Below are 26190 nucleotides of genomic sequence, written 5' to 3' on the forward strand. Positions count from 1 at the left end.
TAAATATATAGAAAGTAGAGAGAATAGAACTAGTAGAGAGAATGTTAGAACTATCAGCTAAAAGAAAAGAATTGCAAAATATTGAGATAGAACAGGTTCAGAGGAATTTAATATACTTAAATAGGGAATTTATGAAAACAGTAATAAAAATTCTAGCATGCTGGCTAGAGCCACACAAGATAAAAAGGCAAAAAGCCTGATTGGAATAATAAAGAATGACAAGGGGGGGGGGGGAGATGTAATATGATGAGAGAAAAATTGTTGCTATTTCAGAAGTTCTTTGAAAAGCTATATAAGGGAAATGACATAAATGTGAATGAAAGTCAGGCATATATAGAAAACAATTTAAATTGTAAAATTCAAGAATATGATAAAGAAATAATGGAATCACAATTGGAAGAAAAGGAAATAATGGAAGTTATCAATAAATTGAAAATAGGTAAGGCACCAGGGTTAGATGTTAGGTGTAAAATATTATAAAAATTTCAAAGGGCTATTGGTGCCAAAGATGAAAATAATGTTTAATAAATAATGAAAGGGGAAAATATTCCATGTTCCTGGAAGCAATCCTTGATAATGCGAAACCAGGTAAAGATAATACAAACCCAGGATCATATATACCAATATCACTTACTAATCAGGATGCTAAGATTTTTACAGCAATATTGGCAAATAGATTGAATATATTCATAGAGATTATATTAAAAATGACCAGTGTGGATTTATAAGAGGCCAACAAATGTCAGCTATAGTAAGAAGGGTATTAAACATAGGTTATTACATAAAGAATCAAAAATTAAAGGCAGATGTATTAGCATTAGATGTATTTAAGGCCTCTGATTGTGTGGAATGCTCTACATTGAAGATATTAATAGAGAAGTTAGGTTTTGGGGGAAAATTAAATCAATTACATTCAGAGAATAAAGCGAGTATAGCCATAAATGATGGTATTACAGAGAAAATAACCTTAAGCCGGGGAATGAGACAGGGTTGCCATTTATCCACATTATTGATGGAGATTTTGGCAAATGCAGTTAGGGAAGATTCAATGATTGAATTGGTGTACAGAAGAAAACTAAAATAAATTTATTTGCAGATGATACATTATTAACATTTTGAAATCCCATAGTTACTATAGTGGGTTATAGTTATTACAGTTATAGTTATTATAGTTATTACACCTGAATGAATTTGGGAAATATAATGGATTAGAAATAAACTGGGAAAAATCAGAAGTGATGTTATATAACCATAGTAAAGAAGAAGTGGAGGTATTGAAATGGAAATATAAATTAAAAATAGTAGATAGTATTAAATATTTAGGTATTGACATCCCAGGGGACACGGTGGCTCAGTGGTTAAGACACTGAGCTTGTCAATCAGAAAGGTCGGCAGTTTGGTGATTCGAATCACCAGTGCCACATAAGGGAGTGAGCTCCTGTTACTTGTCCAAGCTTCTACCAACCTAGCAGTTCGAAAGCATGTAAAAATGCAAGTAGAAAAAATAGGAACCAACTTTGGTGGAAAGGTAACAGTGTTCCATGCGCCCTCGGCATTTATTCATGCCGGCCACATGACCACAGAGATGTCTTTGGTCTGGCTCTATGGCTTTGAAATGAAGATGAGCATTGCCCCCTAGAGTTAGGAACGACTAGCACATATGTGCGAGCAGGGACATGCAGTCAGGGGAGGCAGGGGAGGCGGGGGAAAAGAAAAGAAATTTTAAAATAATTAAAAAGGCTAAGGTAGTTGCTGCCAGACTCCAGAGACACAGTGACTGAGTCTGCTTAGTGCTAACTGTAGGGGGAGGCGAGAGAACTAGACAGTTAACATACAAATATTTGTTGGAGGTGCAAGAAAGAGGTTGGAACATATAAATATATGTGGTGGGATTGTGATTGTGCACAAAAAATATGGGACATGTGTTGACAGAAATTAGAGCACTGTGGAATGTAAATTTAGATATGTCATCAACGATTGCATTAATGTTGCTGGTGGAAAAACGGGATATAAATGAAACAAAAAAGGAATTGATTGTAAATTTGATAATGGCAGCTAGATTAGTGATGGCTAAATACTGGGGATGAAATTGGGACATTCAGAGAAATTAGTGGTATAATGGATTATGGCAACAAATGATAAATTAAGAACAGAAATTAAATTTAAAAAAGGGATGATTAAACTAAATAATTATAATGAAATATGGGGGGATTTTATAAAATCAGTGTTGGTGGAAGGCAAAGGGAATAAACCTACTCAAGAATATATGTTATTTAGGGTATATGGGCACAATTGGAATACATTGTATATCTTTTAGTTGTTATAGATGATGAAATATGGGGGGGAAGGTCTCCGGTGAGGGGGGGGCACTATAATTTTTGTTTTTTTTCCTTTTTCTTTCTTTTTTTGTATTTATTATGTTTGTATTATTTGTATTTAAAAAAAGAAAAAGAAAAAAGAAAGAAAAAGAAATTGTTAAGAAACTTGAGAATCAACAATAGAATAATAAGAAAATGTGGATGGAAATGGAAGTTTGGCATTACACATTTTTTTCTCTCCTGCCAGTTACACGAAGTATTTTCGTATCTATAATAATCATTGCCATTTATTCCCTTTGTGCTGCTTAACTCCAGGAAAGAGGGAGAGTTACTAAATTGCCCAAGTAGAACAAACACATCTTCTAATATTACACAGCAGTTCAATGGTGGCAAAAAGTTGAGAGGAACATCTTTTTATATAGGCAACCATCTAGCTTATGCTGAATGACTGGAGGAAAAAAACACTAATGGCACCAGAAAGACACAGAAGGGTTTGCTGTTTTAATCCCAATATACAAATAAACACAGTGTGTGTGAGATGTGTGAAAAAATGCAGCTACTTTAAAGATTGTATTGCCCATAAGGAGTAGACCCCTTAAAATAGTTGTACACTTTTTTAGATTCATTGAAAAGCAACCACTGTCTTGAATGACAAGCATATAGGTTGGGTTCATTCATTTCTTGTCACTCTGCCTAGTTTTGTGCAATGAACAAAGCTCAAATGAATAAACTAGCTATACTGATGGAACTGCAGAATTTGAAGGGGGAAAAAAGCATGGTCCTGCTTTCCTTAACCATGAAGAAGGCCAATATGACCAACTAACCTAAAGATTTATTCTGTAGTATTAATAAAATTTCCCATTTCTGTGGCACACTTATATTCAGGCCAAACCATGCAGAAGCACAGGGTTTTTAAAAAAATTGATACTGAACTCTGAAATAATGCTTTGTAGATTATTTACTATACTCAGCAGTAATACTAACCTAGTTGAGTTTTTAAGAATTTCTGTCCCTCTACTCCAGGTAATTTTTGGTTTAGGAGCTGCTCTAGGCTTGCACTCAATTATAGCCTGCCCTCCTTTTGCAGCCAAAACCTCTTTCTTCATTGGGTAGAATTCAAAGGTTGGAGGCAACACTGTGAAGAAAAACTTAATTATTAGACATGTATACAGTACTTTATAGTACAATGCTACCATGTTTCCTCGAAAATAAGACAGGGTCTTATTTTCTTTTGACCCGTGAAATAAGCACTTGGCCTTATTTTTCGGGAGGTCTTATTATTTTTGAGGTGCAGGAGGTGGTCATCTCATGGCTACTGCTGTGTTGCAATATTTTCAGGGAGGGCTTATTTTGGGGGAAGGGCGCATGTGCTCAAAAGCCCAATTGGGCTTATTATCCAGGGAAGTCTTATTTTCAGGGAAACAGGGTACCAGTGTGCTCCTGTGTTCTGACAATAGCATATAATAGTCAATTATACTGAAAACCTAGAGAGATTTTGCAGAATAAAACAAAGTTGAACCATAATGTTGAATTTGTGAGATGTTAATAGTTGCATCTATTCTCAAAAATAGAGAATTTAAGTAAATAAATGATTTTATGCATTAATTCTATTTGAGATATCATATTTAACTCAGTCCAGAAAATAAGAAACAGTTTCTTCTACATGTTGAAAGATTAAAAAGAAACAAAAGTTATATTTGGTATAGCAGACTAAAATCAACATCAATGCTTAAAATACTATTAGTTGACAGACGTTTTCCATCATTACTATAACTCAACAGAACCAAAAGAGAGAAAAAAATCTGTCTGTCTCTATCTGTCTGTCTCTATCTTAATATATGCCACTACAGTTTCTACAAGTTTCATTCTAATTCTTCAAATATTTCCAAAGAATTTTACAATAATTAGATAACACAATAACAATTTAAGATACTACAAATTATGCAAATAGATTTCTATTGTACAATAAGAATCTTTATACTTTTTTCCACTTTCCATAAATCTCTAAATATGTAATAGAATCTTCAGATCAAACATGGAGTTTGTATAAGGCTAATGAGAAATCAATTTCTTTCAATGGAACAATATCACAGCATAAAATGCAATAAGCTATCACATATTTATATCTAAATGTAAAGCCACCATGGAAAAAATATTCAAATTCTTCAAAAAGATAAAATGTGGTTATGTGATTCTAGAAACATGCAAACAGCTGTAAAGGCAGGCTGATTGATGAGCAACTGATATGTAGTGACATGACCAGAGCTCAGCTGAATATTGTTATTGTATTTTCTACCTAAAATGTTTTATAATAATGTAGTATAATACACTTACCAATAACTTTTAATTCAGCATTTGAATAAATCATTCCATGTATATTTTCTGCTACACATTGATACATGCCTGAATCTTCAAGGTTCAGGCTAGAAAATCTCAATTCTCCTTTCCAATACTGTGAGTAAAACACATAGTAAAAATAGATAATGATAAATTTCAAGATAATGATGATTGCTGTTTCAGAATAAGGTTATAATTTTTTCTCTCCTTACATCTTACCCTACCTTACCTTTTTAAGGCAAACATAGATTTTTTTAGTTTGGTTTCATTTGGATAACAGCTTTTGTCAGACTTGCCCCAATCTGATACATTAGGAAAGAAAAACCTTCAACTCCATTTGGTTAAAGCAAAGGGTTCCTTTACTAAGAGTGGTGGCTGCCATAAAGTCAAGCCAGCTCTGACAGTACCTCACTTGCTAGATACAAAAATAAGATATAGTCCATTTCCAATCCGTTTCCAGCCAACCAGAGCTCACCAACATGTTTTGAGAATTCTGGGATGTTTGAAGAGTAATATACATTTTTCTCAGGGTGCCAGACCATAGGATGCTAGTACAAACAAGATCTGTTGAGAGAAGCTCCATTGTAATTTAATGTGCCAGCTGCAAAGAAAAAGCCTTCAGGCTAATTGCCAAGTAGCCTAGTAAAGTAACTTGTGAAATGCAGCATGTGAATTCTGCCCGTTGTAAGTAATGTGAGATGGCACATTAACAACAAAGAGATAGCAACAAAGCTCTGGGCTAAATGCTGGAAAATGTATTCTTTTTCTCCTTTCATATATATACAAATATATAAAAGACTTTCAAAAGACAAAAGTTACAAAAGACTTTCGTGCATCTCTTCCACAGTCATCAACCATAATTCATATTATCTCAAGTATTTTAACTCAGATATATTTATACATATTACCATCATCATGCCTCCATTTTCATTTGACTATAATTGTTTAAACGTCCATCATAAAATATACCAAGATTTAAAACATGACCACATACTGACATTTCATTTGCTATTTCTAATATCCTCCAATAACACTGAATCCTTATGGCCTATTCTGGCTAAACATCCATAATATTTAGTAACAAAAATTTCTAATCCTCCTTTCCAAATCACTGTTTACAATTTACATTCAATTTCCTTATGTTGTACCCATGCATATATATATATATATATATATATATATATATATATATATATATATATATATATATATATATATATATATATATATATATATATATATATATATATATATATATATATATATATATATACACCGTATTTTCACGACCAAAAGCCGCACCGGATTATAAGCCGCAGTATCAATTAACGTTAATTTTTCAAACTTTTTCCACATATAAAGCGCACCGGGTTATAAGCCGCACGTTTCCCGACGCTTCTGGACATCTGTTGCAGTCGCGAGGAGCGGCACGAAGGTTCTTGGCGCTCCAGGAAGCAGCTGGGAGAGGCGCACGGCTTGGTTTCTCCTCCCTGGACGTCGCAGCAGCAGCCCCAAGCGCACCGATCTCTGTGTTTTTCGCATCGGGGCATGCTCTTGCAGCACACCCCGATGCGAAAAACACAGGGATCGGTGAGTTTGGGGCTGCTGCTGCGACGTCCAGGGAGGAGAAACCAAACCGCGCGCCTCTCCCAGCTGCTTTCGGGGCTTCCTGGAGCCGCTCCTCGCGACTGCAGTAGATGTCCAGAAGCGGCTTTTGGGGCTAATGGGGATTGGATTTCCAGCTCGATAGCCCCTGCCGCTTCTGGACGTCTATTGAAGTTGTGAGGAGCCGAGGAGAGTGTGGAGAAGAGCGCGCGACGGTTCTTGGTGCTCCGGGAAGCGGGAGAGGCGCGCGGTTTGGTTTCTCCTCCCTGGACGTCGCAGCAGCAGCCCCAAGCGCACCGATCCCTGTGTTTTTCGCATCGGGGTGTGCTGCAAGAGCATGCCCCGATGCGAAAAACACAGAGATCGGTGCGCTTGGGGCTGCTGCTGCGACGTCCAGGGAGGAGAAACCAAACCGCGCGCCTCTCCCGCTTCCCGGAGCGCCAAGAACCATCGCGCGCTCTTCTCCACACTCTCCTCGGCTCCTCACAACTTCAATAGACGTCCAGAAGCGGCAGGGGCTATCGAGCTGGAAATCCAATCCCCATTAGCCCCAAAAGCCGCTTCTGGACATCTATTGCAGTCGCGAGGAGCAAAGCAGCTGGGAGATCTTTTTCCACATATAAAGCGCACCGGGTTATAAGCCGCACTGCCGATTTTGGATCAAATTTTAGGATTTTCTGTGCGGCTTATAGTCGTGAAAATACGGTATATATATATATATATATATATATATATATATATATATATATATATATATATATATATATATATATATATATATATATATATATATATATATATATATATATATATATATATACGTTGTTATCATTACCCCTCCTTTGTTTGACTGTATCCTTTATCATAACATTCCCCCCCATAATCAAAACTTAACTAAACTTAACTTAGTTCTTTTTTATTAACCTTTATATATAACCCAAAAAAATCTAATCTTCCTTTCATAGGAACCATTCAATATTCATATCCAATTATTACTTATCATAGCAATACATACGTATACATTATTATCATTATCAATTATTTATTTAACTATATCTATTGTCACTAAATTTCACTAAGTTTAACTAGTTTTCGATTATACACTTTCATCTATCAACTTGTATCTTTCCAGTAGCAAAACAATCTCATGTCTTCTGCCATTTGTGGTATCAGTCCTTTAATCATCTCCTTAATCAAATTTGTGTGGACTCCTCTTTGCAACTCATTGCTTATTAATTCTTTTTCTCCTTTCTGAGGTCCTTTGTTTTCAGAGGCTGGGAAAATGATGAGGTTTGCATGAACTAATGGATATGAAATTATGTTTCTAACACTATGATGATCTGTGCAAGCTGTGTAAACTACAAGAAGTTTGAGAAAAAGTTTTTGAGTGTGGCTTTTGCTTTTTCACTTTCTGCCTGCCCTGTAAAAGGTCATCCAGCTTAATCTTTTTTTAAAGTTTTTTTTATTTTTTATTTTCAAAACAAACACAACATATAAAATCTTCTTTTTTTACATACTGTAGAAAGTGTATCAGTTGGTTACAAAAGACTTTCGTGTACCTCTTCCACAGTCATCAAACATAGTTTATATTATCTCAAGTATTTTAACTCAGATATTTATACATGTTACCGTCATCATACCTCCATTTTCATTTGACTATAGTTGTTTGAACGTCCTTCATCATAAAATATACCAAGATTTAATACATAACCACATACTGGCATTTCATTTATTATTGCTAAAATCCTCCAAGGACACTAAATCCTTATATACTATTCTAGCTAAATATCCATAATATTTAATAACAAAGTTTTCTATCCTCCTTTCCAAATCATTGTTTACAATTTACATCTCATTTCCTTATATTGTACCCGTATGTATGTATGTATGTATGTATGTATGTATGTATGTATGTATGTATGTATGTATGTATGTATGTAGTGTACCTGGATGATTTTCTCATCTTCACCAAAATAATGGAAAAGCATATGAAGTTAGTGCACGAGGTGCTCAAAAAGCTTAAGGTGGTGAATCTGTACACTAAGATGTTGTGGCTCGGCAGGAGCCGTTGGAGCTGCCACCAGACTCCAACAGTGTGGGGTCTTATGAGTCGGCCCTGGAGGATGCGGAGGACCCTGGACAGCAGGGCGCAGAGAGCAGGGCACAGAGAGACTGGTTGGTCACCAGGTGGCACCTGAGCATTGGATCAGTCGAGTGGAGACGAGAGAAGGATCCAGAAACCACCTGTGAGTTGTTCCGGGATGCACGCCATCGAGGGCTACTCGGCATCAAGAACAACTACATAATTACAGGAGGTAATTACGCTCAGCTTTTGCTCATTAAGATCCTCTCCTGATTATAAAAGAGACTGCTTGTGCCACGCCCTTCTTGCAGAAGTCAACGTTAAGAACTAAAGAGAAACAAACTTGGCAGGCTGGATTGCTGCCAGAGTTTGTTTGCTTTGCTGCCAAGGTTTGTAGGACTTGCTGCCAGAGTGTTTATCTCTTTGTTTATTTTGGGCTTGCAGCCAACGAGAGTCTGGACTGATTAAAAAACATTCTCATTTACGTTTGTCTTGGCTTTCGTTCCTGGATGGAGGAGTGGGGTCAGAACAGATTGACTTCTGCCCAAGACAAACCTCCATTCAGCTACAATGGAGCAACCCCGTGCTGAGAATGCCCAGTTGGCTCAACAGATTGCTTTGCTGGCTGGTCAAGTTTCTCAGCTTCAGGGACCTGCTAACCCACCCACCCGCCCCCAGCCACGGAGGAAGTGCCCAGTGGCTATGCCAGACAAGTTTGATGGCAATCAAGCTATGTTTGCAGCATTCTTGGGACAATGCTAGCTGTTTATTAGCTTGAAAGCGGAGGACTTTCCCACCGACCGGACGAAGGTGGGAGCGAAGGTGGGATTTATCATCAGTTTGCTCTCAGGCACAGCTGCCCGTTGGGCTACACTCTTGCTATCTCAGCCTAGCCCTTTGCTGGATGACTTCCAGGGCTTTTGCAATAATCTCTGGCTGATGTTTGAGGATCCCATTAAGGGGGAAACAGCAACCAGACGATTTAAGTCACTGCAGCAGTGTCGTGGCTCCTTACAGGATTATGTCAGCGAATTCCGGCTGCTTAGTCAGGACTCAGCTTCGATTGAACCAGCTCTCATGGACACTTTTCAAGATGGGCTGTCCAATGCCTTACAGGATGAACTGGCGAGGGTGGACAGGCCACCGACATTCGACATGTTGGTCCACTTGTGCCTCTGGATAGACGCCCAGCTGCAGAGGCGGAGGCCTCGCCGTGCATCCCAGGAGACCACTAGTGTACCGGTTCCTCAGGAGACTGCAGTTGCCAGGGGGAAGCCCATGAAGTTGGGGGCTGTCACACCCCGAGTGGCACGCACGGTGATGGACAGACGGCGCGCGAGGGGGTTGTGTTTTTCTTGTGGGGCTCTTGGACATTTAGCCACAGCTTGCCCTAAGAAGACTAGGGGAGCTGCGAAGTCTGAGACCAACCCCTCAGCTCCAGAGCCACGTGTCAGGACTTGAGCGGGGGCCGATCCAAAGGAAACGGTGGGTTGGGGGCAATCCAAAACAGAGGTGGACAGGCCGCCACAGCACATGGTTCTAGCAGCACACATCCTCTTGTCGGGTAGTCCACAGGGAATTCTGGTCCATGCCTTGGTCGATTCTGGGGCTACCACGAACTTTATGGATGCGGCGTTTGTTACAGCATATGATGTTCCTCTGTGTCCAGTGGACCCACCGATGCTGGTCGAGACTATTGATGGACGGTTGCTTCTGTCTGGGCCTATTAAGGCCGCCATGCAACCTTTGCGTTTGATCCTCGGGGAGCACGAGGAGGCCATCCAATTTTACGTGACTTCGGCCCTGCATTTCCCTGTGGTCTTGGGCTTGGCTTGGCTGCGGACGCACAACCCTCAGATCTAGTGGTCACAAAATCTGGTCACATTCCTGTCCCTGAAATGCGTCGACCATATCCAGCAGGTCTGTATGGCCCAGGTACCCAGCTCACTGAAGGTGGACGTGCCGCCGAGTTTAGCGGACTTCGCGGATGTCTTCAGCGAACAGGAGGCGGATCAACTGCCACCGCATCGGCCTTATGACTGTCCCATCGACCTGGTACCTCATGCGAAGCTCCCTACGGGTTGTTTATACTCCATGTCTGAGCCGGAGTTGGCCGTGTTGCGGGACTTTCTTAATAAAAACCTTGCCTGGGGGTTTATCCGGCCTTCGTCCTCACCCTTGTTTGCCCCAGTTTTGTTTGTGAAAAAGAAGACTGGGTATCTGAGACTTTGTTGCGATTACCGGTGCCTGAATGCCATCACGGTACGTAACCGGTACCTGCTGCCCCTGATTTTGGAGTTGTTGGAGCAGCTCTGGGAGGCAACAGTATTCACGAAGTTGGATTTGCATGGCGCCTACAACCTGGTTCAAGTCAGGGTGGGGGATGAATGGAAGACGGCCTTTGGTACCCGGTATGGACATTTCGAGTACACGGTCATGCCGTTCGGGTTGACCAATGCGCCGGCGGTCTTCCAACACTTTATGAACGATATCTTCCGGGACATGTTGGATCAGTTTGTCATCATTTACCTGGACAACATCTTGATCTACTCAATGTCCCAGAAGGATCATCAACGTCATTTGCATCTGGTCTTGCAGCGACTCTGAGAACATCGTTTGTTTGCAAAGCTGGAGAAGTGTCAGTTTTGGCAGACTACCATCGAGTTCCTGGGGCACCATATCTCCCCTGAAGGAATTGCGATGGAGCCGGGCAAGGTGGAGGTGATGCGCAGTTGGCAATCTCCTCGACGTATGAAAGATGTGCAGAGACTTCTCGGGTTTGCCAACTACTACTGGATCTTCATCCCCAGCCTTGCTTTCTTGACTGCGCCACTCACTAGGCTCCTGCAAAAGATAGTGCCATTTCGCTGGGGTCCCACGGAGCAGCGAGCGTTCATGGCCCTGAAGCAGGCTTTTACGAAGGAGCTGATCTTGAAGCACCCTGATCCCCATCATCCATTTGTCGTGGAGGCGGACGCATCTGAAGTCGCGGTGGGTGTGGTGTTACTGCAGGCTCACGCCCCTGATGGTACCCTTTCCCCTTGCACTTACTACTCGTGGAAACTCAATCCTTCCGAGCGCAATTACACCATATGGGAGAAGGAGTTGTTGGCTAACAAGGTGGCGTTCGAGGCCTGGAGGCATCACCTGGAGGGGGCCAGGCATCAGGTCGAGGTTCAGATGGATCATTGGAATTTGGAATTTTTGACCACTGCATGTAAGCTGAACCAACGTCAGATCCGGTGGTCTCTGTTCTTTGCCCGGTTCAATTTTAAGGTGACGTACATTCCTAGTGGGTTGAATAAAAGGGCGGATGCCCTGTCTAGGAAACCAGAGTACTCTGACCCTGCGGACTCGCTTCCACCCCAGACTGTTCTACCTGTCAAATTCTTCGCTGCAGTTCATGAACCTGTGGACGTACGGGCTCTGATACGGGGTGGAGCAATGAAAGGCGGAAGTAGGGCCAGCTTCCCCGTGGACCTTTGAGGAGGACCTTTTGAGGTATCGGGACCGGCTCTATGTGCCCGCAGGGCCCATCCGTGGACTGGTTATCTCCCAGTGTCATGACACTCCAGCAGCAGGACATTTTGGTCTTTTCAAGACATTGCACCTGGTCTCCTGTACGTTCTGGTGGCCCCGCTTACAAGACGATGTGCAGAAGTATGTGACGTCATGTGTTCAGTGTCAACAGGCCAAGTCAGCAACGGGAGCTCCTCCAGGTTTATTGCAACCCTTGCCGACCCCGGACAGACCTTGGGGAGCCGTGTCCATGGACTTCTTGACCAAGCTGCCTCCATAGTCAGGGTTTACCACGGTCCTCGTTGTGGTGGACATGCTCACTAAGATGGCGCATTTCATCCCCTGTTGGAGATTGCCGATAGCTCACGCCACGGCCCGCATGTTCATCCAACATGTGTTCCGCTTGCACAGCCTACCTGACCAGGTCGTCTCGGACCGTGGGACACAATTCATGGCTCAATTTTGGAAAGGGCTGATGGCAGCTCTAGATGGTCAAGTATGTTTGTCCTCGGCGCACCATCCCGAAACCGATGGGGGTACGGAGAAGGTGATTGGGATTCTAGAACAGTACCTGCGCTGTTTTGTGAATCAGCAGCAGAACAACTGGGCGGAATACTTGGCCGTGGCGGAGTTTGTATTTAACAACTCCCAGCACACCTCCACATGGGCGGCATAATCTTCAGGGCTAACATCGGGTACCACCCTTGTTTTTTCCCTCTCACCCCGGTGGACTCCCCAGTCCCTGCAGCACAGGACTTCCTCTCTGAGCTCCAGGCAGTCCACCAAGTGGTGTGCCGCTATCTGAACCAGGCAAAGGAAGATTACAAAAGGGTGGCAGATAAGTCTCAGTGTGCGGTGCCGGAGTTGGCTGCAGGGGATCGTGTGTGGCTGTCTACACAGCATCTTCCGTGCCACCGGCCGGCTAAGAAGTTAAACCACCGATATCTTGGACCGTTCCCCGTGGAGGCCATCATCAACCCAGTAGCTTATCGCCTGACCCTCCCACGCACGATGCGAGTGCACCCGGTGTTCCATCACTCACTCTTGATCCCTGAATGATTGGCTTGTCCTTTCCACTGACCCTCTTCCCCTCAACCATCATCGCATGTGGTGGACACATGGCCACCGCACGAAGTGGCCCGGATCCATGACTCAAGATGGCTCAAGGAACGGTTCCAGTATTTGGTAGACTGGACAGACGAAGGGTCGGAAGGGGGGACCTGGACAGATGCAACAGCCATGCATGCCCCTGCCCTAATGCGGGCATATCATACGGACAACTCCTCCCGACCTCATCCCGAGCATCAGACCCGGGGGAAGGGCCCTGTGGTGAGGGATAATGTTGTGGCTTGGCAGGAGCCGTTGGAGCTGCCACCAGACTCTGACAGCGAGAGGTCTTATGAGTCGGCCCTGGAGGATGCGGAGGACCCTGGACGGGTTCCGACTCTGAGCAAGGTGCCGAGAGACTTGTTGGTTACCAGGTGGCGCCTGAGCCTTGGATCAGTGGGGAGGAGACAAGAGAGAAGGATCCAGAAACCACCTGTGAGTTGTTCCGGGATGCACGCCGTCGAAGGGCTACTCGGCGTCAAGAACAACTACGTAATTACAGGAGGTAATTACGCTCAGCTTTTGCTCATTAAGATCCTGTCCTGATTATAAAAGAGACTGCTTGGGCTATGCCCTTCTTGCAAAAGTCAATGTTAAGGACTAACGAGAAACAAACTTGGCAGGCTGGATTGCTGCCAGAGTTTGTTTGCTTTGCTGCCAAGGTTTGTAGGACTTGCTGCCTGAGTGTTTATCTCTTTGTTTATTTTGGGCTTGCAGCCAATGAGAGTCTGGACTGATTAAAAAACATTCTCATTTACGTTTGTCTTGGCTTTCATTCCTGGACGGAGGAGGGGGGTCAGAACACTAAGCTGTCTAAGAGTGAATTCCACAAGACTTGCCTAGACTATCTGGGCTACCAAGTGCCAAGTGAAGAGGTGGAGATGGACCCTGGGAAAGTAAAAGAGATACTCCAGTGGCAGGCCCCCCGAATTGGCAAGCAGCTGCAGAGTTTTTTAGGATTCACAAACTTCTGAAGGCAATTTATCCCCTCCTTTGCCAAGATTGCTCTGCCAATCACTGAGCTGCTGAAGGCAGAAAAGGGGGAGGGAAGCTGTACCCAAGCCAGCATCTAACCTGTACAATGGAATGCCAGGAGACTTTTGAGAAGTTAAAGAGACTGTTTGCTGAGGAACCAATCTTGAAACACCCTAAATCTGAGGAGCCTTTCATCATCCAGGCTGGTGCTAGTGATGTAGTGGTCGGAGCAGTTTACCAGAAAAATTGAGAGAGGAAGCCGCAACCATGCGCCTACATGTCCCAAAAAGTCACGAAAATGGAGAAAGTTTGGACAGTGAGGGAGAAGGAAACCTTTGCTGTCCAATGGACACTGTTAATGTGGTGTCAATTTATCAAGAGGAGCAAACTGCCATTTGAAGTGTGGACTGAGAACCTGAAGGTGCTTCAGACTCCTTGAAAACTGTCACCCAAGAAAGTTTGGTGAGTGCAATACTTCAACCAATTTGATTTGAGCTGAAGTAAATCCCAGGGAGAAAGAATTTCCTGGCAGATGCCCTGTCTTTTTCTTTTCTTTCTTGTCTCCCTTCTCTCTCTCTCTCTCTCTCTCTCTCTCTCTCTCCCTTCCCTTTGGATGAAGCTGGCATACTTACAGCCACTCCCCCACCCTTCCTTTCCTGTTCTTTATCATGGAGGCATGATAAGATACAGGGGAGTTTCCACCCCCTTCCTTTCCTTCTCCTAACAACCATTTGGCTGCAGTCCTTCTGCTGGCATTGGCAGCTAGCCAATTGGTCAGTGGCTAACTGTCCCAGGTCGTGAAAAACCCAGGATGAAACTTCCTTTGGCCAATGGGCTGTGATGAAGAGCATGGAATGAAGGAGCTATGGGCCATTGCCCAGGGCGAATGGGTGGGGGCATGTCAGCCAAGGAGAATCCGAGGAGGAGGAACCCTGGTGGAGAAGTTGGCATGGCCAAGGGTAGGAGATGAAAGGTCCTAGACCTGGACAGAACAATATCTGAGATGCTATGTTAACTATCAGAAATCTAACTGGACAGATCTCCTGCCATTTGCTGAGGTTGCCTACAATAACACCATGCAATTTATCTCCATGCCAGAATACCCTCAGGAACCCCCCTCCTCAGTGAGGCTAATGGAATGGGTGAGTTCATTACAAAATGCATGGGGGGATGTAAAACAGGCATTAGCTAAAGCAACATAAATGTGAAGGCACATTCAGATAAGAAATGGTCACCCCGGAGGCAATTTCACATTGGAGAGAAAGTCTACCTCTCCACATAATTCTTGAAATTGTAACTATCCTGTAAAAAGCTGGGTCCAAAGTTCATAGGACCTCTCCCAATAATAAAAATAATAATAAACCCAGTGACAGTAGAATTGAGACTGCCATGTTTGTAGGGGAAAGTGCACATAGTGTTCAATTGTAATCTGCTGAAGCTGGTGGTAGGGTCAGAACTAAGGCCACTAGCAAGGTTAGCTCCAGCTCCAATAGCTTTGGAGGTGGAAACCCACTGTGAAGTCAAGAGGGTCCCAGATTCCAGGCTACAGAAAGGTAAACTTTAATATCTGGTCTAATGGAAAGGGTATCCACTAGCAGAGGCTAAATGGGTGAAGGCAAAGCATATGAAATCAGACTATTTAATAAAAAAAGTTTCATGAGCTGTACCCCCCAAAACTAGCAAGTTCTCCCCCAAGTCAGGGGCGGGGGGTCCTAGCCACTGCTAATGTGCATGTGTGCTTGATGTTTTCCAGGTGCTTCTCATTTTTTAGAAGGACCCAACTGTCAACTTCGAAATGGATCGGGCCCATCACAACAATTTCTCTCCATTTCTCAGCTTGACACACTTTGGAATGTCAGACCAGACACCAACAACTTACTATCTTGTGGGAACCAAGGTCATCCCAACAGGTGCTACCAGAGACTGGAAGGAGACGCCGGAACACCTAACTGGACAATGTGACTGGTGACAAGGAGGGAGGGAGGAAGGTGTCTAATCTTTATTTTCAAAGTGCAGAAAATAGCCAGAGCTGGTTTTAAATCATCCGTGGCAAAATGATGTACTCAATAAAGCAGTTCTTTGAGGAAGCTGAAATAGTGCTGACTCATTTGGGTTCACTAGTTGGAACTTTGACACTCTGTTCACATAGTGTCAGTTTTGGGGCCTCTTTTTTTCAGGGGGATTTTTTCCATCTACGACTCAACTGATATTTGGATCGGGCCAGGTCAATTTCCACTTCCTCTGCTAGAACATACCAGCCATGGAGGATGGGGGGGGGGGCACTTTTGAAATGCAGGTATTGTAGACATTATCACTTAGCCCCATCTCAAAAGCATCCAATCAAGATGTCTTCTGGCCAGTTGGACAGGCCAGTACTCAAAACTCCTGGATGTACTCAGCCATCACCCTGTGACCTTGGCTGGTGGTTTTTATGCGATCTCTGGCTTTGCGATTGGCTAGAGGATGTTCAAAGTTCTTCCGAAGCGCAGCCACAAACCAAAGTTTCTCAGCTCAGGGGCATCATCATTATGGAGGGTGACCATCCATTCAGCTCTGGCCTCCTCTAATACCATGATCACGCACCACACCTTAGTCCCTTTGGTGACTATTTCTGGACATACTCTTGCATGAATGTCCAAACTTGTGCCAGGAAGAATCCCAATTGCTTGGGGTTTCCATTGAATTTTACTCCCAAGGCTGGTGTCTTGCATCCTCTCTGTCTTTCTGGTGATGCTCCTGTAGCTGGTGCAGGATGGGATGTGGGGCCAGGTGCTGGGATGGTTGCAGTTGCCAGCGGACCCGCTGTTGCCACCATTGCAGAGTCAGAGGTGGTTGCCGCCTCGCTTGCCATAGCTGGAGTTGGCTGGTGAGCAGGATATGCCACACTAGGACTTCTCAAGCCTTGAGACTACCCAAATTCCCCTCATGAACTTTATGGCTTGCTCCAGCATCCAGTCCTCTTGCTCCTGACTTGCCTGTGCCAGGGGTGAGTTCTGGATTTTTTACTGCTGGTTCGCTCAGGGATGTGCTTCATGCACCTGTATGCTTCACGCATACGCAGTAGTGAAAAAATTCTTCTTGGTGAGTTGTCCTCTTCCAGCCATCTGGATAGATCCAGACCTTCAGGAGGGGGTTTCAAGGATGCTTCCCCCCAGGCCTCAATCCCTTCCTGGTCACTCTCTTGAGCCAACACTTTTTACACAGTTCCCATGATAGAGGCATTTTCCCCTCTGTGTTGACTACAACTGTAGAGCTGCCTTAATGTCAGACCTGCCCCAATCCGATCCCTTGGAAAAGAAAAGTATTTGACTACATTTGGTTAAAGCAAAGTGTTCTTTTACTAAGAATGGGTGTTGCAATAAAGTCAAGCCAGCTTTGAAAAGACCACTCTCACTAGATACAAAAATAAGGCATATTTCCTCCCCCACCCCACTCCTCCCACCATGACCAGTCTGTTTCCAGCCAACTGAAGGCTGCCAAAATGTTTTGAGAACTCTGTGGTGTTTGTGGAGTAATCCACATATTTCTCAGGGTGCCTGGCCATGGGATGGTGGTACAAACAAAATCTGGCTGATCTGGTTCTTCTCATCTGTCATTCCCCATCCTGATTTTCTATCACATACAAAGCTTTATTGCCCTTTCATCCTTCCCTCGTTCACCCTCCTTTTATCCTCCTTCCCTTCTTTTTATGGCAGGAGGCCTGTGAGCCCCCCCCCCCCCCAAACTAAGCAAGGCAAATCTGATAGCTTTAATAACACTACAGTCACATTGTCCAGTTAGGTGGAGTGGAGTTAGAGGAACTGGAGGAACAATTAGGCACAGGCCAGAGGTGGATTCCTACCAGTTCGGATCGGTTCGGCTGAGTAGGTAGTAACTCAGCTGCCCATGCCTCTGAACCAGTTCTATCGGCTGTGCCATTGGTGCTGCCATCTTGTTTTTTGCTTCTACACATGCGCAGAAGCCATTTTTGCATGTGGGAAGAGAACTTTATTCCCCCCCTTTCCAATTACATAATTTACAAAATAATAACTTTGTTAAACAAAATCAAGTATGCATATGTCTTCATTTTTGTGTAAGCTTCTGCCCAGGATGAGTGGAATTAGGAAAAACAAGCAGAATTCACCTGGTCTTCATCTTAATAACTACATTCTCCATAGTTTGGCCATAGAAAGCCATAATAAAGAGTTTTACAAATACTTATAACCCGTGACGTGCGGTGAGGTTTATGGCTGGTGAGGCACTGACACAAATTTTTTTTAGACTTGTGGACTTCAACTCCCAGAATTCCACAGCCAGGCATGCTCAGTTCCGATTTAAAGCAACAGCATTTGTTTTTCTCCTTTGCGAAATAAGTTTCCTTCTTTCTTTTTCTTTTTCTTCTCCCTTCCCCTCCTTCCTCCCTTTCCCCCTCCCTCATCCCCTCCCTCCCCCTCTCAAACACACACACACACACACACACACACACACACCCTTGCTTAACTCTGCTCGAGTGATCATAAAACACCTAAAGTCAGACTAAATGAGGCACGTCGTTCTCCCGCCTTCTCCTGTAGAGGCTTTTTAGAGGCTTTTTTAAACAGTTAAGCACTAAGCAGAGTCATCCACTGTGACTCTGGAAGCAACTAGCTCAGCCTGACCTCAGCTCTTGCCTTTTTCCTTTTACATTTTTTTTTCTTTTTATGATGACAGTGGTGAGGCTCTGCCTCCCCTGCCTCCCCTGACTGCACGTCACTGCTTATAACATTTTCACAAAAAAAATAAGATGGTTTCAAAAATAAATTAAATAGAAACACATGTTTTTAAAACAACATTTATGCTGTAAAAGTTCATTTTTGGAAACTTATTTCACTTGGACATTATTTAAAAAAAGAAACTGTATCAATTTATTCTTGCTTTTAAAGATAGTATTTTGTAATTCATAAATAAGTTAAGCCTACCGGTAATCCATTTCTCAGCCACCGGATTGTCGGAATAGGCTTGCCTGCAGCTATACATGGCCAATGGAATTCACTGCCAATATCTCTTTCAGTATCATTAATATGTTCCACCCATTCTGGAGATGCTGAAAGACAAGACAAACAGCTTTTCTTGTATTGTATGCATGGTTAAACCAGTTTTTTCTAGCCCTAACAGTTAGCTTAATTCCTACTTATTATATAAAACTCTTTCAGGGGTATCGAACTCAAGGCCTATCAGCCAGATCCGGCCCACAGAGTGCTTAGATCTGGCCCATGGGGCTGCCCTGGAAACAGTAAAGGACCAGCCCGCAGTGTCTCTGCCAGTGAAATTGGAGCTCGGGAGAGCCACATGAGCTCCGTTTTCGCTGGTAGAGGGTTGCAGGAGGCCATCCCAGCCGAAAATTGAGATTGGGAGCCCATTTTCACTGGCAGAGCGCTCAGGCCGCCATAGGCAACCCCGACATGAGTGACATCAAGCTGGCCGTGCTCAATTCGGGCCCCTGAGGTCAAACACAACCCTTATGTGGCCCTCAATGAAATTGAGTTTGACACCCCTGCTCTAATTAATAAATAACTGTACAAAAACCAAAAGCTAACATTCCTGCTGTTTTGCTGCAACAGTGACAATAGTTCATTTAAAAGCAAATATTTATGTTTTTCCATTGAAGCACATCAAAGAATGAATAGAGAATATATGAGTTTAAGTCTTGATGCTCATTCACACAGTGGGTAATTATGATTTCCTATTTCATCCAAACCAGATCTGGTGACTGCATGTTAACAAATGGGATCTAATGCCATGCTTAATGACATGTCCTTTTTACTTCCGTTTCTACACCACCAAATCTGCCACAGATTCCAGACAATTAACAAATGGAAATTAAAATACTCATTATACAAATACCCACAGTCAATAAGCTAATTAAAATTATGAATTTTAGACATCATTTTTAATGGACAGAACATTAACAATCAGCCCAGTAAGAATCACAGCAATAGAAATAACAAAGGTGGCAAAATGGTTGTTCTGTTCTCATTACACCTTAGTCTGTGTACAGCTCTGCATACAGCTAAACCCACCTACCCTCCAATAAAACAGACCATGTGTCTAGTTCTGGATGATTTACTGAAAAAACAGAATATGATGAAACTGGAGAAAATAGAAATACATATTTGATTTGAATATTCTATTGGTAATATCTTGAAAATGTATTTTAAAATGCTGGAATTATTTGCTTGATTATTGGAAGAAATTGCTTGAAGAAAATAAAAACAGATTTTCAGCTGTCACATTGGGTGAACATTGAAATGTTAGGCAATGGTGTGCCATCTACTGATGAAAGAACATATATTATATTTTTACAAGACTAGGAATGTCCCTGAAATAATCTGAGGACTGATAAGCCAGAGTGGAGACAAAAAACAGCTGGAAGACTGCCTTTTTGCATACTATTTTATATCTATTTGCTTCACAGCTAAGGAGGAATAAATTCTGAGACTTTTAAAGATTGCTAAGTAGAGTGGCTTACAAATACATGGAATTATCATTGAAAATAAAGAGTTGACTATGTGGTTTGCAACGACATGGGGAAACCTGATGGATCACCTAGGACAGTGTTCGGCACCAAGTGCGGAAACGGGAGCGCACGTGAATGTGTGTGCCAGAAATAGGAAGAGCAGCTGACCAGTGTGCATGTGCATGCCGGGAGGCTGCTCTTCCAATTTCCAGCACATGCATGTGTACTGGCCACCTGGTCTTCTGGTTTCTGGCACACATGCATGTGAGCATACATGCACCAGAAACAGGAAGATCATTTTCCTAGTGCACGTGTGTGCACCGGATAGCTTTTCTTCCAGTTTCCAGCACTCCTGTGCATGTGAAGACCAGCTGGCCAGCATACCAGAACCCGGAAGAGCAACAGGCGATGGCTAGTGTGCCTGGAGTGATAGTTCTGCATGCCACTTCCAGCACACGTGGCATAGGTTCGCCATCACAGGGCTAGGATTATAATTGTTGTCTGATAACTATATAAAGAGATGAAAGAAGGGGAAAAAGACTTTTTGGAGAACTTGGAAAGAGTAAACTGACTGGTTGAGGACTATAAAGAAATATAAATTGAAGAGCCAAGGTGGCGCAGTGGTTAAATGCAGCACTGCAGGCTACTGCTAGATCAGCAGTTCAGCGATTCAAATCTCACCGGCTCAGGGTTGACTCAGCCTTCCATCCTTCCGAGGTGGGTAAAATGAGGACCCAGATTGTTGGGGGCAATATGCTGACTCTCTGTAAACCGCTTAGAGAGGGCTGAAAGCCCTATGAAGCGGTATATAAGTCTACTGCTATTGCTATTGCTATAAATATTATGCATCCTGAGGAATAATTTTGGGACCAAGTAAATTGTTTTAATACTGGCTTTTGATGTTATAGACAACCAGGAATTTGGGACCTTGGAAGCTTATTGAGTAACCTTTTGACTCATCAAAATAAGACAAAATCCTTCAACATAAGTGTATTTCAAAAAGAAATATTATTGATGTTTCAAAGTATTCATGAAACTATAACAAAGAATCATAGGGAGATAAAGAACTTAATACATGATATAGTTGTGAGACCAGAAAATGTTCCTCAAATGACAATGATAAATGAACAGGAAGCCCAAGAAATAGAGGAGAAAATAGAAAAACAGAGGAAAGAATATAGCAGAAAACAACAACAAATGAATCCAAAAGATAAGGAGAAGAAAGAGGTAATTAAAACAGATGAAATAGACCAGGCAGATTATATATTAATGTATAAAGATCAAAAAATATAACTGAATAAACAGAAATTCCTGAAGTGAGGATAGAGACACTGAAAGGCATAGTGAAGGTTTGGCAGTGAGAGGTAGAGATAGAGGAAACATTTATATCAAACAAGAATGATGTATGAAGATACGAAATCCCAAGGGGATGTATGGAAAACATGCCAAAAAAGCAACAAAATTGAAATACTAAAACAGGCAAGAGATGATGGATAGAAATAGAATACCTACAAATATAAGATTTGTTCTATTAAGAAATAGAATAGAGGTAGAAACTAGATAGGGGAACATATTAGTGTGTGCATATTTTTATATAAATTTTGTAAAATTACTGTATAAGACGCACCAAGGTTTTGAACAGGCAATTTTTTTTAAAAAAAGGTAGGTAGGTTGATAGATGGATAGAGAGAGAGAAAGAAAGAGAAATACAATACATAGGTAGGGAGAGTGAGTAGTTGGGTAGCTAAAGGGAGAGAGAGAGAGAAATAGAGAGAGAGAGAAATACAGTAGGTAGGTAGGGGAGAGAGAGAGAAAGTAGGTAGGTAGAGGGATATATATATATATATATATATATATATATATATATATATATATATATATATATATATATATATATATATATATATATATATATATATATATATATATATATATATATATATATATATATATATATATATATATATATATATATATATATGTATAAGGTGACCAGATTTTCTGATCGGTAAAGAGGGACACCATTGACCGGGGGGGAGGGGGCTTGATTAAAAATTTTATATTTTGTCAAAAGGTCACCCCAGGACACTGAGACCAGCATAAATATGAATCTGTTGCCAAACAAAATTTTGATCACGTGACCATGAGGATGCTGCAACGGTCGCTAAGTGTGAAAAATGGTCGCAACGGTCGCTAAGTGTGAAAAATGGTCATCAGTCACTTTTTTCAATCCCATTGTAACTTTGGTCACTAAATGTTTTCCCCCTCCTCGAGACACCTCACTTCTTCCTTCATTCCCCTTGCTTATCTACCTTCACCTTATCCGTCTTCTGCTCATTCCCTCTCTTCCTTCCTTTCTCCTTCCATCCTCTCTTCTTTCCTCACTCACTCCCTTCCTCCTTTTCTCTTCCTTCCTCCTTCCATTCTTTCAGCTTCATTTCTTTTACCTATCTACCTTCTCTGTCTTTCTGCTCTTTCCATTTCTCTCTTCCTCTTCGCTTCTGTTCCTTCCTCCTTCCATCCTTTCATCTTCCCTCCTTCCTATTTCTTCCTTCTTCCTTCCTTCTGCCTATCTACCTTCACCTTCTCTGTCTTTCTGCTCTTTCCCTGTCTTCCCCTTTCCTCCCTCCCTCCCTTCTTTCCTTTCTAGTTCCATCTTTTCTTCTTTTCTCTCTCCCTCCCTTTTTCTTTCTTCCTTCCTTCCTCCTTCCTCTTGCCTATCAGCTTCATCCTCTTTGTCTTATACTCCCAAAAATACGGTAGTATGCAGATGAAAGGATCAGAAGTTGAAAGATGATTGTATTATGTACATTTAAACAACATTATTATGGCTATTAGTATTGTGTATTAAAATATTTAATAATTAAATGATGAAGGATTATATGCATGGAAGAGCAAATACTAAAATGTTAACAACTTTAATTGTAATATTTATAATGTTATTATAATGTGTGTATGATTAATGTAAGTAAGTTTATCAAGATTATCACTATTATCTGGTTTCAAAATTAATGGTACCCAGATGCCACACTGTTCATTTATTCAATATCTCTATAGTATATATTTTAAAAAAAGAATTATATACCAAAAGAATTAATTTTCTAACCTTGAAAATTTTAAGTAAACCCAAATTAATGCTTAAGTTACATGCTGCTAATTAAAAATTGGAATTTCATTTCATTTCATTTATTGAATTTATAGGCCGCCCAATCCCGGAGGACTCCGGGCGGCTTACAGAAATGAAAAATGTTAAAAAGGATTAAAACAATAAGATACAACAAGATTAAGAAGAAAATACAACATACACCCATTTAAGGGGGGCTGGACCTCAATCAAGAGGTCAACAGCCCCAGGCCTGCTGGAAAAGCCAGGTTTTAATAGTTTTACGGAAGGCCATGAGAGTGGGTAGGGGCCGGATCTCTGGGGGTAGCTCATTCCATAGGGCTGGAGCGGCAACAGAGAAGGCCCTACTCCGAGGCATCGCCAGCCGGCATTGTCCAGCTGAAGGCACCCGGAGAAGGCCCATCCTGTGCGATCTTATTGGTCTTAGGGAGGTATGCGGCAGGAGACGGTCTCGTAGGTATCCGGGTCCTAGGCCATGTAGGGCTTTAAAGGTGATAACCAGCACCTTGAATCGTGCTCGGAGACCAATGGGAAGCCAGTGCAGATCGTGGAGGATAGGTGTAGTATGGGTGTACCTTGGTACACCCAATATCGCTCGCGCGGCTGCATTCTGGACTAATTGTAGTCTCCGAACACTTTTCAGGGGCAGCCCCAAGTAGAGCGCATTACAGTAATCCAGTCTTGAGGTGATGAGGGTGTGAGTGACTGTTTGAAGTGCCCCCCGGTCCAAATAGGGTCACAACTGGTGCACCAGGTGAACATGGGCAAAGGCCCCCCTGGTCACAGCCGACAGGTGATGTTCCAAAGTCAGCTGCAGATCCAGGAGGACCTCCAGATTGTGGACCCTCTCTGAGGGGCAAATTTTCTCCTCCCAGGCTTAAGGATGGACTAGCTGGACTGTCCTTGGGGGGCAACATCCACAGCCATTCGATCTTGTCAGGATTGAGTGCAAGTTTGTTCGCTCCCATCCAGACCCTAACAGCTTCCAGGCACTGGCACATCACTTCCACCGCTACACTTAGTTGGCACGGGGCAGACAGATACAACTGAGTGTCATCCGCGAACTGGTGGTATTTAATCCCGTGCCGGCGAATGATCTCACCAGTGGCTTCATGTAGATATTAAATAGGAGGGAGGACAAGACCGACCCCTGCGGCACCCCATAATTGAGGGGCCTAGGAGTCGACCTCTGTCCTCCGACCAACACCGACTGCGACCTGTTGGAGAGGTAAGAGGAGAACCACCGTAAAACAGTGCCTCCCACTCCCACCTCTTCCAGCCACCGCAGAAGGATACCATGGTCGATGGTATCGAAGGCCGCTGAGAGCACAAGGATAGAGGAATGCCCTTTATCCCTGGCCCACCAGAGATCATCGGTCAGTGCAACCAAAGCGGTTTCGGTGCAGTAACCAGGCCTGAAACCAGACTGAAAAGCGTTGGAGTTGGAGGGCCACCACCTTCTCAACAACCTTCCCTAAAAAAGGGAGGTTGGAGACTGGGTGATAGTTTTTAAAAATAGCTGGGTCCAGAGAAGGCTTCTTGAGGAGGGGTCTCACCACTGCCTCCTTCAGAGGTTGTGGGAAAGATCCCTCCTGCAAGGAGGCGTTCGTAATTCTCTGGAGCCAGCCTCGTGTTACCTCCCTGCTGGTCGAAACCAGCCAGGAAGGGCACAGATCCAGTAAACAGGTGGAGGCACTCATCGCTCCCATGGCCTTGTCCACTTCATCAGGAGTGACAAGCTGGAACTCATTCCAGAAAATCTGAACAAGAGCCTCCCTCGGCATCTCTGCTGGTTCTGTCCAAATGGAGTCCAGGTCTGTCCGAATCTGAGCGATTTTGTCCAACAGAAACTGAGCAAACTCCTCAGCTCATCCCTGTAAGGCATCCCCCGTTTCCTCCCCTTTCAGGAGGGAACGGGTTATCCTAAACAGGGCGACTGGGCAAGATTCTCCGGACGCAATAAGAGCGGAAAAATGCGCACATTTTGCCACCCGTATCGCCACTAAATAAGTCCTAATAAAGGCTCTTAGTAGTGTTCGGTCGGATTCGGAGTTACTAGCCCTCCAACGTCGCTCTAGGTGTCTCTTTTGGCGCTTCATATCCCAGAGTTCCTCAGTAAACCAAGATGCCCTCCTGGATCCACTGCCGCGGAGAGGCCGCAAAGGCGCAATCCGATTTAGGGCGTCAGTTGCCACTGTATTCCAGGCGGCGACCAAGGACTCTGTCGGATTGTGGGCAAGAGAGTCAGGTATCTCCCCAAGCTCCTTCTGAAATCCCAACGGGTCCATCAGGTGCCTGGGGCAGAACCGCTTAATCGGTTCCACCTCCCTGCGGTAGGGGAGTAGCTTCCAAAAATCAAGCCTCAACAGGGAGTGATCCGACCATGACAAGGGCGAGATGTCTACTCCCCTTAACTCAAGATCATGTCTCCACTGCCCCAAGAGAAACACTAGGTCGAGTGTGTGTTCCGCTCCATGAGTCAGACCCTGAATTACCTGGGTCAAGTCCATGGCTGTCATGGAAGCCATGAACTCCTGTGCTCCATCCGAGCGTTCGCCAAGAGATGGCAGGTTGAAATCCCCCAGTACTATCAGTCTGGGAACTCAACCGCCAACCCAGCTACTGACTCCAGGAGCACAGGCAGGGCT

General features: G+C 43.2%; 1 protein-coding gene across 3 annotated transcripts in view; it reads right to left on the reverse strand.

Annotated features, from left to right (window-relative positions):
• The window catches only part of CNTN1 (contactin 1), a 284705-nt gene that overhangs the window by 76381 nt on the left and 182134 nt on the right, over nt 1-26190 (reverse strand). For all 3 annotated transcript variants that reach the window (XM_087723577.1, XM_087723576.1, XM_087723575.1), the window contains 3 exons: nt 18882-19006; nt 4653-4770; nt 3303-3453 (listed from right to left, as the gene is read on the reverse strand). In XM_087723577.1, the coding sequence (XP_087579703.1) occupies nt 3303-3453; nt 4653-4770; nt 18882-19006 (394 nt within the window). The remainder of the gene's footprint in view (nt 1-3302; nt 3454-4652; nt 4771-18881; nt 19007-26190) is intronic.

Source organism: Thamnophis sirtalis, unplaced genomic scaffold, assembly GCF_051295495.1.
Source record: "Thamnophis sirtalis isolate CommonGarterSnake01/CBP01778 unplaced genomic scaffold, rThaSir2_p1.2 scaffold_9, whole genome shotgun sequence".
Lineage (NCBI taxonomy): Eukaryota > Metazoa > Chordata > Lepidosauria > Squamata > Natricidae > Thamnophis > Thamnophis sirtalis.